This window comes from Microtus ochrogaster, chromosome 6 (genome assembly GCF_000317375.1).
Source record: "Microtus ochrogaster isolate Prairie Vole_2 chromosome 6, MicOch1.0, whole genome shotgun sequence".
NCBI lineage: Eukaryota > Metazoa > Chordata > Mammalia > Rodentia > Cricetidae > Microtus > Microtus ochrogaster.
The window spans coordinates 19,511,829-19,528,299 of NC_022013.1; the positions used below are offsets into that span (position 1 = coordinate 19,511,829).

Sequence of the window (16,471 nt, forward strand, 5' to 3'; positions counted from 1 at the left end):
GGGGCTCCCACCCACAACCTCAGATCCAAGGAGTCTCATATCCCCCTGTGGCCTTCATGGAGACCCACATATATATGGCTGGCGCCCACAAACACCTCTCTCTCTCTCTCTCACACACACACACAGAGAGAGAGAGAGAGAGAGAGAGAGAGAGAGAGAGAGAGAGAGAGAGAGAGAGAGAGAATTGTTTTTAAATGTCACAGTGTCAGGAGAGGACAAATTCTACTGAAATGGAAAACAATGCTGTACGTACACTAGAGAGATGTCTGGCTTTCTACCCACAACAGGCATCAGTGGGAACACTGCCAGAAGCAAGGAGAAGAGAGCCCAACTCAGGCAGGTGATCTACAATAAAAATATATATATATATATATATTTAGACAAATATGGTGTAGAAATCTGTTTTTAGCATCTAACATAATACATGAATGTGAAACTAAAATCAAAACCAGTCTGGTATTTACTATGGAAAGTAACATGTGTTAGTTACTTTTGTAATGACAAAATGTACAGCAGGAAGCAACTTAAAGAAGGAAGAGTTTTCTCTCCTAGAGAAAGGGGGGGTCATGACAGCTGGAGCCTGAGGCGGTTGGTCATGCTGCAGCAAGTAAGGAGCAGAGAGAAATGAATGTTGCTGCTCACTTTGCCTCCCCCCTCATAGTCCCAGCGGTGCAGTGGGACTTTGACCTTGACTAACCCACTGTAGATATTCCCAGAGACAAGTTGGCAGTCAAGACAACCCAATACAAACATGGTTACCTTACAGAATATTTACTATCTGTTTTGGGTTTGTGTATTGTTAGAAATTTTCATTAATGTGCTTTGGTCAAATTCCCTCCCAAGGTCATGTGTTTTTAAAACCCATTCAGTCCAGTCAATGCTACTTCCTTAGATAAGCACTGTGTGGACGGGGCAAAGGGTTGAGTGTGGACCCCTAGGCCACTCTGCTGCTCCTGCAGTGCCCAGACTTCTCCCTACAAACAAGCCAGCTCTGCCTTTACAGACTTCCTACATCTCCGGCTCACTCTGACAGGAACAGACAAAGAAATCAGAGACCAACAGTTGATGCCAGCCCTCCCGTCCAAAGGACCTGGCTGTTTATGAGGCTACATTCCACTCCTTTGTCTGAAAAACAATTCTTTGAGCCAAACACATATCAACACAAAGTAATGACCACTCTGTGCTGTCAACATGAGTACTTATACCTTTGCTCGGGCCCACAGCTGAGTGAGAAACGGCCAACCAGCAAACACAATCAGTCCGGCTGTCAGCATGTAGCGGTAGAAGAAACTGAACACCTGGTGATATATTGCCAAGAAAATGAAGAGTGAGGTCATGTAAGACCAATATGAAAACGCAAGGCACCTGGAGATGCAGACTAGCCGGGTCCTTACCAGTACTTCAATTCCCAGGATAAAGACAAGCGAGCAGGCAACAACGTGGCTGAGAGGAAAAGTCAACAGGGAGGCAACCAGGTCCTGAATAACTTGATATCTGTTTGAGAAGATGATTTACAAAATGATTACTTCTAATCTGCAAAGCATTTTAAAATAAGCAACATAATGCCAAAAAATAAAAAGTGCTCAAAGCTGAAAGTCCCAGAAATTCCCACTCATAAATTATTTAAAATTTAAGATAAACTAGCAATTTGTTTCATGCCTTTGCTTACTTTTATTGGTAGAAAACTGTAAGTATTTGGGGGAAAATGATGAAAAGCACTTGCTTAGATTCTATGAATATTAATGACAATAAAATATTCTATTTTTACAGTATTAAAGGTTTATTTTATTGTATTGTTTAGGTTCCTTGGATGGTTTGTTCATCATTATTAATCTGCTGTCATATTAAAGCTAAAATTTTTGTATACGATGTTGGGAATATACTCACAATCTAACAGCTGACTTTAAGTAAAGTAAGAGAGAAACTTTTTGTTTTGTTTTGTTTTTTGAGACAGGGTTTCTCTGTGTAGTCTTGACTTTCCTGGAACTAGCTCTGTAGACCAGGCTGGCCTCGAACTCACAGAGATCCACCAGACTCTGCCTCCCAAAAGTTAGGATTAAAGGAATGGACTACCACTGTCTGGCTCAATAAGTCATTCTTGTATGATCTTACTTTAAACAAAGGTATATGCATTACAGATAAACCAGAAAAAAAAAAGAAAATGAACCCAAATGTACGCAAACCGAAAGAAAATAATGAAACTCACCTGGATAACCCTGTATCTGCCCCTGGCCTCCAGCCACGTCTGAGTAGTGAAAGTCTTAAGTGCACTTATTTATTCTCAGTACCGAGAACTAAACCTAGGGCTTTCCACATGCAAGACATTCACCCTGACACTAAGCTAAACCCCCAGCCTTTCATTTAAACTTCATTTAGTCATTCAGGCTGGCCTCAGAAATGCCAGTTTTTGTGCCCTAGCCTCCTGCAGAGATGGGATTACAGATATGCACCACTACTCCCAGCTTAATTGCACTTTTTAACTGAGCCAAATAACCTTTCCAAACCCAATTTAAGATGTCATTAATTGTACACTAATTGTAATTGAGAATTTATAACCACCAAAAATGTATTACATACTTGACTACATTTTACATTTCATTACTGAGAAGAAAAACTTTAGCATTTGTAGAACATTAAGTAGGTAATTATAAAAGGCCAGTGTCATTGGGTTTATGACCTTTTTCTGATGGAAAACAATGGCTGTTGGAGAGAACATTATCACACTACTAAGTAGCTACCTGAGAAAGAAAAGTCAGTACCACAAGCAGAATATCTCTTTTGTTTTCCCTGTGAATAAGCAAAAAAAGCAAAAAGATTAAATGAAGTCATTTTGGAAGGTTTTATTCTAGGAAAAATGGGTTAGATATTTCATTTTTATTTACTTATGTGTGTGTGGGAGTGCGTTCCACGGTGTGTATGTGGAGGTCAGAGAAGAACCTGCAGGAATCTATTCCATCTAGCCAGCTTGAAAACTCACTTTTTATGCTTTATTTTCCATGCAGCCTATTAAAAGAACGCAATAAAATATAACTGCACAATCACGTTCCCTTAAATTTTAAACCTATATATATTACAATTAAGCTATTTGATAATTCAGAAGGGGTTCTAGTAGAGCAGAATTTTCTTCCTGCTTAGCAAACCTTTTAGAAAATTGTGAAACCAGAGAAATGATGTCAGAAACAAAACAAAACTGTAAGCTAACTAAGTGCTGGGTGGTGGTGGCGCACACCTTTAATCCCAGCACTTATCAGGCAGAGGCAGGCAGATCTCTGTGAGTTCGAGGCCAGCCTGGTCTACAGAGTGAGTTCCAAGATAGGCTCTAAAGCTACAGAGAAACCCTGTCTCAGAAAAAAAAAAACAAAAAAAACCCTAGGCAAACCAACAGCCTTATTCCTTTTAGATGGTGAAGTCAGTATGTTCTTTGCGCAGTGTCTTTTTCCCTTATATTTAAAGATATCTGAAACATTTCCATATTTTATTCCTTGTATTTTAATGTCTCAATATTTTAAAACATATTTTTAGAAGATAGAAGACAAAGCTAGAATCAACAAAAATTAGAATAAAAAATGTATAGTGTCAGGACATACAAGCTAGATAGTTCCTTTGTTTTTTTGGTTTTTGTTTTGTTTTGTTTTTTTTTTCTTTTTAGGAAGCCTTTTCCTAATAAAGCCAGACCTAGAAACCCCAACTGTCCTGCTTCTATCTTTCCAGTATCGGGACCATGGCATGCAAGATCACACCCAGCTTGTTATGCCATCTTAAAGATGCCCTTAAAAGTGTTTGAACCTGACGGGGTGCCTTCCTTTCCAGGTGGAGTGCAATAGCAAGAATCCACTTTTAAACCATCAAGAAGCACACATGAACAGATGTGATAGAATTACAGTTTCGTGTACTTGATGGCTAAGAAAGAAGTAAAGTGTATGGAAAGAAAACATAAAGATATTCTGAAATTCAAGGTAAAACAAATTCTAGATGCAAGGCGCTCATGCCACAGCACAGCAACATCAACTATACTTTTGTTTGAAGACTACTCAAAGACAAGAACAGGCTCACTGCTTATCAAAGCAATACAAGTGAAATCAAATGTGAGACAAAAGGGATGTTCAATGTGCAGACATTGTAAACAAAACGAGAGTGTTTGGACATCTAAGAGTATGATAGCCATCTTTTATGATTTATGCTATAGAAATCATGCTGGGGGATGTTTAATCACACTGCGAACTTAAATTTGCATTTGTGTTAATTAAATAAAATTAACCTTGAGGCAGGAGTCACTAGTTGACAGAAAGCAATCATAGAACATCAGAGGGCATCCGGGAGGGAAAGCCAGAAGCACCAGAAAGAGTGGGGAGGAGTTTTAAGTGGTGTACCTTTTTCTGTTTTAGTAGAGTGGAAGGACAGGCTTTTGGGGGGATGCCAAGGAAAATTAAGTCTCTATTTCATTTTTTGTGAGTTGGTGGCCCAAAGAAAAATTCATCTACAAAACCTAATGCATTTTAAATACAGAATTAACTGTCAGTGAAGTGGAAAACAAGGAAAAAGATATGGTACTTACTCTCTTAGAACTGCATACCATATTGGCACCGGCAGCAAGCAATACACATAGTAAGTCCAGGGACAGGCTTGGATCAGCAGAAAGCATGCCATTAAAACACCAATAGCTACAAAGATACATGGCAGAAGACGGTGTGGCTTCTGAAAATGAAACGGAACATTCAAATACATTGAAACCCTCGCTGATTGATAGTTGTTAAGATTTTATAAAGGAAAAAATATTTTCTTCCAATGTTTGTTCCACTAGATAATTAATTACAATTCTTTCAAAATGAAAAATCTATCACTTGAGGGTAATAGCATATCTGAAAAGAAACTGGCTATCCTAGAATGGTTACTGTCAAGTAATTCTCAGCTGCAGACTGGCAATGGTCCTAAAGTTGGTTTGTAAATAACTCATTTAGAACTCTGAACATAGTTGCTCTTAGAAACAATTTTTTAAAATCTTGACTGGCTTCTATGGCAAGCTCACAAGGACCTATTTATCACACAAGAAACCGCTCTTCATTTGGAAATAAACTTTCTTTCTATCAAGCTCCAACCTGCCGTGCTGCCCATTTGCCTCTCTCTCCCACTGCCTACACCTACACACAGTTGGACCCTTCAGTTATGTCTACTGTCCTCAGCCCCACGGAAGTCCCTAGTGCAAACACCACAGACTCACAAGGCCTCTTGGTGCTCTGGGCCAGGTGTAAGTGCAAGGGTCAGGGACACCGTCTAAGACCTGGAAACGTTTAAGGGAACATAATAATGCTAAAAACTAGAGTTCTAGGGTCTGAAGCAGTGATTACAAAATGATACAAAGTAATTAAGCTCCTTCAGATGATATTGAGTATGCCTAGAGAGAAGAAAGGAATGGGGGGGGGGGTTGCTCTTTTGTAAATGTAGTGAGAATTAAGGGTCTCTTTATAGAAACACACAAATTTAGGGGAGAAAGAAGAAAATATTAAATATGTCACATCTCTTTTTGATGTTTTTCTCTACTGGCATTAAATATTATGAGGAAAGAATCAAGGATAAGTCAGGATATCAATGTAAAAAAGGCTGAAACAGAGCACTGTAGCTAAGAGCTCAGGTTCAAGTTCATAAACTGGCTATGATATTGTGACGGTGATCTTGGTGGTCAACTTTACACACCTGGGAGGAGGGAACTTCAACTGAGGACCTGCTCGTCAGACTGGCTTGTGAGCATGTCTGCACAGCATTTTCCTGAGTAACAGCTAATGTGGGAGGGATCAGTCCAAAGTACAAAGCTTTCCTTGACAAAGTTTTGTTCTATCCATAATATGGGGACGATAAATGTATACTAATTCATCAATAATAAGAAATCAGATTCCACAGGGCTTAAAAAAGTAACTAGAACATTATTGCCACTTACTAAATGATGGCTATTATTTTTATTCTTTTTTGCATTAGTTTCAGCAATTATAGAATCTCTCAATTAGCATCACAAGATAAAGAAGTAAGAGATACCAGTGGAGGTCCCAAAGCAAAATGATGGGGGATAATAAGGTCAAATTCAAATGGATATGGACAAATATGATCTCTAAAAATTGAAAGGGGCTAGACTACAATTGATTGTAAGAGATTATAACTCACACTATTTTGAAATAAATAATACAATAATAAATGAAAAATAAGATAAGGATGGAGGAAGGTCATTGGTTAATTAATAAAGAAACTGCTTGGCCTGATAGGTTAGAACATAGGTGGGTGGAGTAAACAGAACAGAATGCTGGGAGGAAGAGGAAGTGAGGCGGACGCCATGCCGCTCCTCTCCGGGGCAGACACGATGAAACTTTGACCCACGATGGACGTAGGCTAGAATCTCCCTGGTGAGTCACCACCTCGTGGTGTTACACACATTAATAGAAATGGGCCAAGCAGTGTTTACATAAATACAGTTTGTGTGTTGTTATTTTGGGGCATAAGCTAGCCAGGCAGCCAGGAGCTGGATGGCAGGAACGAGGCCCGCAGCTCCCTCAACAAGATATAAGAGTGTCTAAAAAACATTTAGACTTTCTAGAGTTGATACAATATGGCAGAATTATCTAAGCCATCAATCTCCCTCCATATTATGAGAATCATAACCAACAAAGTTGCAGTATATAATGCGAGCATTCAGGGTAAGGTTTACATGTAAAAGATGGAATGTATATTGCTCTTGCAGAGGACCCAAGTTCAGATACCAGCACCCATTCTAGATGGCTTACAACCACCTACAACTCTAGCTACTGATCTGATGTCTCTTACCTCCACAGGTACCGTCACTCATGTTCAGATATCCTCCTATACACATACATACAGGTAAATAATAAGTCTTTAAAAATAAACTCACAACAAGACTTACTTTTTTCCCCATTGTCATTATGATGGATTGCCTTTTATTTAAAACATGGCAATTCTTGCAGTATCATATTAGACACGTAACATACTTTAAGGTTGCCATTTGTAGTATGATATGCAGAGACCACATTCTCAGGAGTGTGGCCATGTGTGTTTCTTACCTACTTTAATAGCAAGAGTTTCCATGGTAAAATCTGACCATCATATTTCTCTGTAGAATACCTAGCCTTGTTCTATACACTCAATTAATAAGCAAAAAGGACTACCAACTACGAATTCTTGACACATTAACAGAAGTATCATATCTTCTTTTCTAATGTTCTGAACAGCGAGAGGAGCAGAAAGAAGACCTCAGTCCCCCCCCCCCCCCCACATCCTGTCTGGGAGGCTGTTACCAAGTTAGCTCATTCCTTCAGCTCAGTCTCATCGTTTGTGAACAGCAGTTACAGGGCACAGTTAGAGGCAAAGAAGGCAGAATACATTTCAAGGACTCGGTGGAATTCCTAGATGCATCTCTCCATTACCAAAACATAATCATTTCTGTGTATTTCTCTAATATGGAGAAAATAATTCCCTTTACAGCCAATTTCAAATACAGTGGAATAATTAAAATTACTTGGAAGAAATTATACAAGATGTGTTACAGAACTGTAAAGAATTGAAATTAAGCAATAATGTTCTTCTCCTTACGTTACAGACAAAATATAAAATGATAAAAGTTACCACTAGAAGTGTGGTATAATATAATAATAACGATTATTATTAAAAATATACTATAAGAATACATTCCTTTCTAGAGGATTTCGACATGGTAATAATCATGAGAGAGAATGAAGTTTAGGAAATGGAGGTTGGATACTCTGCCTGGTAAATGATAGTCAGAAACACACTTTAAGACAGGGAAGTGTTCTAAAGCAGTAAAACCAAGTATGTACTGTTAGAGTCTAGTTAGAGCAGTGCTTCTCAATCTATGGGTCAGAACCCTTTGAAAAGTTAATTATAATGACTCTTTCAAAGGGGTCACTTCAGATAATCAGAAAGCACAATTTGTAACAGTAGTGAAATTACAGTTATGAAGTAGCAAAGAAAAGAATTTTATGGTTGGGAGTCACCACAACATGATGAGCTGTACTAAAGGATCACAGCACTTGTTTAGAAGTTTGACCTCTTCCTTTCATTGAAAGCATAGCAGGCTAGACTTGCATTCTCAAAACAAGGTAAAGAAAACATTCTGGGAATTTATAGTAAGTTGAAAGAGGAATAAAGTCAGGAATATAATAAATATTATGTTAATTATTTAATATTTATTAATTAATTAATATGTGAACGATGACTTTATTGTTTGCCTAGCTTTCAATATGAAATAATGATAAATATACTGCTTTTGGTTTTTCTGGGTTTTGAGACAGGGTTTTGTGTGTGGCCCACACTGTCCTGGAACTTGCTGTGTAGCAAAGGATGACCTTGAACTTAGAAACCCACCTGCCCCTGTCTCCTGAGCACTGTGATGAAGGGTGTGTGCTACCACGCCTGGCTTGGAGTGGTTTTTGATTTTTATGATTTATTTATTAAGGTGCATGGGTATATGCATGCATGAATTTATGTGTCACTTGTAATTAGATGCCCAGGGATACCAGGGTCCATCAGAATCCCTGGAACTAAAGTTACAGGTGATTGTGTGTCACATGATATGGGATCTAGGAACCAAAGTCAGGTCCTCAGCAAGAGCAGTAAGCACTTTCCACCTCTGAGCATTTCTCTGAGCCTTGAAGCAGCTCCAAATGACCTATCTAGAAGGATGCGGAAGACTTACAATGAGCAGTGTGACCAATGCACGATAAAACAGATGCAACAGAAAACATAGCCAAAACAAAAGAAAGCAAAGGACAGACACATCAGTTCACTTACTCTTACATTTACATATTCTATGAACTCACTATACATGATTTGATTCAGTTTCTTAATCCTTATTCCTGGTGACTTTGATACTGTCACCTGAATCTTTGTTACATCGTCCAGACTTACCTTAACTTCCGTCCTAGCACTCCTTGAGAGATTAGAATGAGACTTGAGGATTAACAAAGAAGCATAAGACGTCCATCCCACAAAACCAAGAGCAACACTGATGCCCAGAAAGAATCTGTCATAAGTGTGATAATAGGACAATCCTCTCAATGCGAGATTAATCAGCTCCTCGCAGAGGGAGACCTAGGGGGACAAAACGTAAGTAGAACTTGCAATGAAACAATAGAAGTCAAGTTTCCCAAACCCAGGAAAACTGGCGTTCCACAGAATCAAACCACTAAGCATGAGTAACTACAGTTGGGAGGAATAGGAACGGATTTCAACTGTGAGGCTCTTGTTGCAAAACATGAAAAAAAAAAAGTCTCAAAATAAAAGATTTTTTAATTTGGTAAAATAGGGCATTTTAATGGAAACTGTCTGTAATCTATACTGTCTTTGAAAGTATTCATTGTGCAGAAATGGTTCTCAGATGACATACACAGGAAACGAAGGTTCTTTAGCATTAGACCAAGTACAGGAAATCCCTATATATACACATGTGTGCATATGCATTATATTTTACTTTCATATCATATTATGCAAATCTACTGTAAAATAGCATCAAAATTACAAAATGTTAGAAAAGAACAATAGTTTAGTGAACTGGGTGTGTAGTTTAGTGGCAGAGTGGTTGCCTAGCATATGAGAAGCCCTGGATTCAAATACTACCAAAGGAAGTCTAAAATTTTAAATTATAATTAAAAAATTATAAAATAGCAGGAAGTAGCCTGGAAAACTACTCCCACATTCCCCCAAAATAGAATATGGATATTTGTCTTTGTTTGGAGTGTTGGTTATAAGTTGTATGGATAATAGTCAGGAAGAAAGCTAAACAAAGAAGATTAGATTTAGCGCCTCTGTTTTGAAAAAGGGGGGTGGCACATGCCTTTAATCCCAGCTCTTGGGGTGTCAGAGACAGGAGGATCTCTGTGAGTTTCAGGCCACTCTGGTCTATAAAAGCTAGTTCCAGGACAGGCTCCAGAGTTACAAAGAAACCCTGTCTCAAAAAACAAAACAAAACCAAAAAGAGATATGTGTGTGTATGTGTATACCTTTTGTCAGAATATTAATGGTCATGTAGGGTACCAACAAATCTGACAAAAAGGCTTAATCTAGTTTCCCCTACATGATTTTGGGTTTGTGTCTCTGTCAGGTAAGCAGGAATTAAGTTTTTGTATTCTGGATGTACTTAACAAGTGTGTTCCTTTAACCTCTCCATGATCTGTTGCATATGGCATTTAAAATGTTTTGACTTTTCTACACTGAACCATGAACATTCCTAACAGCGACCTCTGAAGTCTCCAAAAGTTTATTGGGCCCCACTACAATGAATGCACCTGGATTGTGGTAACACATCTAAGTTGACTAATAGAACCCAAAGATAAGCTTTGGACTACCAACTGCTCAGGACAATTTCAAGGTTAGCTGTGATGGTTCAGGCTCATGACTACACCAGCCCTACACTTTCCCATTACACAGAGACTGTCAACAAATGACACAGCGAGCTTTCCCAGGACTTGACCAGTATTTCAATTTTATCAGGGTTTCCTAGATATGCTGTCACCCCCCAGACAGAAGGATGCAACCTAGAGAACACAACAGCCACACTCCCAAGTGGTGGGGTAGATGGTTTTCGGTCATTCGGTTAATGATATTATCACTTGGGGTTGGTTACAGTTGTTATTAGTAATGGTCAGGAAAAACAAAACGCTGAAAAAAGGACACTAGATTCAGGGATCTCATTCTGAAAAGAAAAAAGAGGGATATAGAAATGATATGGTAGATTAATGAATCTACTTTTAAACGAAAAAAATCAACTACTACTCTTAAATATTTTATATTGGTACAGATTTTTATATAATGATATAAATTTGAGGTTATTTTTGTTATACTGTATATATGTTTCTACTCTTGTTTAAGATATTTTGTATATTGATACAAATTTAAGGCTATTTTTGTTAGAACATACTGAACATTCAATTCTGCTCTGGCTTAAGATATTGTATCTGTGCAGCTCATTTAACAATGTAATATAAATTTCTAGTCCTTGAAAGTTATTATTACAAACTATTTAGGATAAAAAAATGCAGGTTAGTAGTTAGTCACCTATTACAGTCAAACTTATAGGCATGTCATGTTTTCAAGGTCAAACAGAGATATATTTTAGATAGATAGATAGTCTTCAAATACTTGAGAGGTCTTCAGAATACGGAAACACTTAAGATGTTTTCATAACAGATTTTTATGGCAGTGAGACATGTCTCTTCCTGGCAGCACCAATCTACTTCAAAGAAGATAATGGAAATCAAAGAAATTCCATATGGAGTTTACTTTCTTTGTGGCAAAGTAAGCTACCAGGCAAGAAAGTGTCCTTGCCTTGACTGCTGATAGAATGCTGTCCAAATTGAACAAGCAGGACACAAAAGAAAGTGACTGCAGAACTTTGCCAAGACAAGGTGAGACAGTCCTTCAAAATTCCTGTTTCACAGAAACGTCTTTCAAATGTTCTAGGCCTGTAGGCCAAAGATGGATTCCCCAACATTACAGAGCAACTGTGGATGACTGTTCCAGCAGTCAGCTGTTTCTGTCATTTCTTAGCTTTGGAAGTTATTTGCTCTCCTCAGGTAATATTTTTCCTTCTCAGGTCTCTAATGGAGTTGAATACTAGATAGTTATAGCTTTAGTTTTCTTTTTTACCAATTTCTGAAAAGAAACTCACAAAAGAGGTGTTAAGTTTATAGAGTTGAAAGATATAGAAAAAAGGTTTTGGGTTGGTAATACAAGTTAGGATACAATGTGAATTAGGTAAAAAAAAAATTTGGACTCAGCAAAATAGGATAGATAATGGAGTACTTTCTCTGAAATTGTCAAATGCAAATGTGCTAGACATTGTTAATGTAATTCTTACCTGTATATATTTGAATATAGTTATCATACTTATTATATATAGTTTTACTATGTTACTTAAAACCTTTTTATTTAGACAAAAAGGGGAAATGTGTGATGTTTGATTGCATTCTGAAAATAAAGTTTGCTCTGAGTTGCTGTAGGATAATGCTCTTGTACTCTGTAAAGAGTTGTCACTTCTATTGGTTTAATAAAACACCAATTAGCCAGTAACCAGGCAAGAAGTATAGGCAGGTTGACCAGACTAGGAGAATTCTGGGAAGAGGAAAGGTTCAGTCTGCAGTCATCACCCAGACACAGAAGAAGCAAGACAAGAATGCCTCAGAGATAAAAGGTACTAAGCCACGTGGCTAACACAGACAAGAATTATGGGTTAATGTAAGTTATAAAAGTTAATAAGAAGCCCGAGCTAATAGGCCAACCAGTTTATAATTAAGGTAGACCTCTGTGTGTTTCTTTGGGACTGATGGCTACATGACCAGAGGAAAGGCTCAGTCTGCAGTCACCAGCCAGATGGAAAGTAAGCAAGATGAGAATCCCTTACGGAGTAAGGTACCAAGCCACAAGGCTAAACACAGATAAAAATTATGGGTCAATTTAAGGTGTAAGAGTTAGCTAATAATAAGCCTGAGCTAACAGGCAAACCAGTTTATAATTAATACAAACCTCTGTGTGTTTTGTTGGGACTGAATGGCTATGGGAATGGGCAGGACAGAAACTTCCATCTACATTGAGTCAGAGGGCAGAGTTAACCACTAGTTTACCAAAATTAACCATAGAGGTCTTAGATTGGGGACAAATAGGAGACAGGAAGTTCTTGATGGAGGAATGGAAGGAAAAGAAAATCACTGGTGGCTTCTCCACTTCTCTGATCATTCAGGTTCTCACCCTGATATATGACACCCGATTCTTTATTGATAGAGAATAATTAGATAAATGCTTCAGTGGATACTGTAAGTGGCAAATGTGGTGCTCTGCACCCTCATAAGGGGATGATGAAATTTGTTTTTTCATTGGAAAAAAAACAAACAACAAGCAAACAAAAACAGCAATACAGTTCCTTTCTAAAGCCAAACTAGAAAACTGCAGTCACAGACTGCCTGAAATAAGAAGCATGTCTAAGGCTAAAGGCTCCTCAGGAAATCTCCAGTCTGCCTGATGTGCTCCCTACATATAGTTTACTGTGCCCTGACCACAAGTGCTCATATACTTACTACTTCATCAAATTTTTCTTGTTTTATATAAGACCTTGCTTTTCTTAAAATATCCAGCTGCTGAGAATCAGAGAGCAACCTATAGAAGGAAAAATAGTTTTAGTGTTTTCTCATTTGGTTTCTATCATTTCATGATTTTTATTCTTATTTGAAAATAAGATAGCAAAAATTGAGAAAACAAAATAAAATCAAATAAAAATGGACAAGAAAGAAAACATTAGGTTGAAGCGTACAGTTGCTATCTGAACGCCTCCAAGAAAAAGATTACATCATCCCAAATAGCCTTTTATTTTTAAATTTTTTTGGTAGTGCTAGGAATCAAACAGAAAGCCTTAGATATGATAAGCAATAGCCCCGCTGATGAGTTATATTCCAATCCCTTACACAAAGCTTTAAACACTAAGTACATTTAAAAAAAAAAACTATATAAGTCATCATTCTAAGAAAATTTAAGGCCATAACAAAGAAATTCTTACTAAGTCAAGGTAATTACTAGACTACTGAGTTCCATCACTAAGCCTTCCTATGTGTATACTAGTCACAAAGATAGGGTAGCATGGTAACTCATCAAGTGAGCTTTTTATGCCTTATCAAAACAGGGGCTAAGAATCCATATTAAACCAGGAGAGTCTAACCAACAAAAGGAGTTAATGAATAATTTGAACCTATTCAGTATTCTTGCACTACAATGAATTCAGAGAAACAATACAGAATAGAGAATAACTCAAAGCTACAGAAGCCCAATGGCATTATTAACATTACAGAATAAAGAAAGCAACAAATATCATCAGAACAATCACCTTTATAAAAATGAATACGTATGTCTAAATGAAAATTTGAATACATATTGCTGAACTAAGTCTCCATTCGTAACATGAGTATAATCAAATCTTGACAATGCATAAGAAGTTACTGAAGGCACTGAAAGTTGCATGACGTATGACAAAGACTAGGACAACTGTATATGGTCAACATACCATAATCATCTGTCTTCTTCCTAGTTAGAGATTTCCCAACTCTGATGAGACTTAACTCTGATCAGAAGTAAATCTTTTAAATAATTTGAGGTGGGATAGTCTGAAGTTCATTTTAGAACTTGAGACTCTTTTCTAGAAAATACACATAATTTCAAACCTTGCATGTTTTTCCAAAAATATTCATGAACCACAGAAGATTACCTACAAAATATCTTGAAATCTACAGGAATCATGATTAAGAACTGGGTTGAGGGGCTGAAGAGATGACTCAGGGTTAAGAGACTTGCTGCTCTTCCAGAGGACCTGAGTTCAGTTCCCAGCATCCATGTTAAGTGGCTTGCAACTACCTGTAACTGCAATTCTGGGAATCTAATGTTCTGGCCTCCATAGGCACTCAACTCACATACACACATAAACACACACACACACACTGACACATAATTAAAACTAATACAAATAAACTTAAAAAAAAAGAATCTGTTCTGATTCTAAGATCTCTCAGCTCATTCAACTGAAAAGAACCCAATCAAGGGCGCTCATGTTTCTGATTGCAGAGCCCACCATCCTCCCATCCTCGCCCTCCACAGAATTTAATTTGTAAAGAAAAGGTGTCACAGGCAGGAATAGAAAGAAAGTAAGAAATGTTTCTTCAAAATGTCATTTTGGTCCATTTTCCTATGCTTTTGAACACCAAACATTTGGAATGTTTTCCTGGAAGCCTTGAATTACTCTGCCAAGAGCGCAGGCAGTACTGATTTGCCAAATAAAAGCCTTATTTATAAGCTGACCTCTTTCTTCTTGCTCTGATCTACTCTGATGGTAAATACTTGGTGTAGGAGGTCCTTCTGTATTTGTGTTGCTTTCGTTGGTTAATAAACTGCTTTGGGCCTGGTGACAGGGCAGAACTTAGGTAGGCGGGGAAGACAGAACTGAATGCTGGGAGGAAGAAAGCATCGAGAGAAAACGGCCATGCAGCTGCCAGGTCAGACATGCTGAATCTTTCCTGGTAAGCCACGACCTCGTGGTGATATACAGATTATTAGAAAGGGGTTAAATCAAGATGTGAGAGTTAGCCTCCAACAGGAGGCTAGAGCTAATGGGCCAAACAGTAATTTAATTAATACAATTTCTGTGTGGTTATTTCATGTGTAAGCTAGCCGGGCGGCCGGAACCAAAAGCAGGCCCTCTTTCCTTCAACAAATCCTGACTGCCTCCACCAACTTCCTCACAATTAATATGGCTTCTTTGATCGACTTCTTCAATTATAAGCTCTAAGCTCCCTACACTACTTCTACTCCTCTTAATTACTCGTGATTCCAGACACACACGCGTGGACACACACACACACGCACACACACACACACACACACACACACACATGCACACACACCATTTTTCATCTGTCAACTATCTTGCACTTACATCTGAGTTCTTGTCCATAAAGATCTTTATGCTTTCTAAAATCAAATCTTTATGGCCCATTCCAAACCTTTCCTCACACCATTGCTGCTTTACTGTGGGTTAATAACCAGTTTATTCACATTCAGTTACATCTTAACCTCATGTGGATCAAAATAATGTCTTATACGTCCATTAAACTTCACCATAATACTTAACAAAGTACTAAGCACACAGAATGAATCAATAAACTTAATGGGTAAGATTAAATTCTATCAAATTCTATCAAAGAGCCTGTTGTAGTAAGTAGCACATGCCTTTAGCTCTCAGGCGGCAAAGGATCTCAGGTTTGGGACCATCCTCAGCTTCACATCCGGTATCAGACATGACTGAGTCCCAGAGTGAGACTCGGGCATGTTTGTTTGGTTTGTTTAGCTTTGTTTATAAAGCTATTAAAATGCTGTAGGCCTCTAAGTGGGAAAAAAAATGAAAGAATGGTATAGTTATACTGTCATTCTAAAAAGACTAAGGATCTGATAAATTAAGTTAAAAAAGATGAAAATTAAGAAGATTGAGAGAAACATTTTGAAGAAGTATCTGTGGTTCGTTACAGTATGTGAGGGACACTTGAGTAAAGACGCAGGAGTAGGGAAGGCCAACATATGTTTAGAAATATCAAAAGTGTGTGGCATGCTCAAGCTATGGTTAATCTGGATGGTCAGCATATAGAGCTACCTGAGACTGCAGTTCTCAACCTGTGGGTCATGATCCCTTTGGGGGGTGTATATAAGATATCTTTTATATCAATATTTATAATCCATAACTAGCAAAATTACAGTTATGATGTACAGCAAAATAATTTAATGGTTGGGAGTCACTACAATGTGAGTGCTATAGAGTTCCAGCATTAGGAAGACTGAGCACCCCTGACGTAAGACACAGAGAAAGGAAGCGATGTCACCTGAGCACCCCTGACGTAAGACACAGAGAAAGGAAGCAATGTCGACTGAG

The 16,471-nt window shown here is 38.0% G+C and overlaps 1 protein-coding gene across 3 annotated transcripts in view; it reads right to left on the reverse strand.

The window, feature by feature from the left end:
• Window positions 1–16,471, reverse strand: part of Pign (phosphatidylinositol glycan anchor biosynthesis class N) — a 113,924-nt gene that overhangs the window by 52,636 nt on the left and 44,817 nt on the right. For all 3 annotated transcript variants that reach the window (XM_013346689.2, XM_026779799.1, XM_026779800.1), the window contains 6 exons: window positions 13,086–13,164; window positions 8,926–9,108; window positions 4,556–4,695; window positions 1,395–1,494; window positions 1,206–1,298; window positions 254–345 (listed from right to left, as the gene is read on the reverse strand). In XM_013346689.2, the coding sequence (XP_013202143.1) occupies window positions 254–345; window positions 1,206–1,298; window positions 1,395–1,494; window positions 4,556–4,695; window positions 8,926–9,108; window positions 13,086–13,164 (687 nt within the window). The remainder of the gene's footprint in view (window positions 1–253; window positions 346–1,205; window positions 1,299–1,394; window positions 1,495–4,555; window positions 4,696–8,925; window positions 9,109–13,085; window positions 13,165–16,471) is intronic.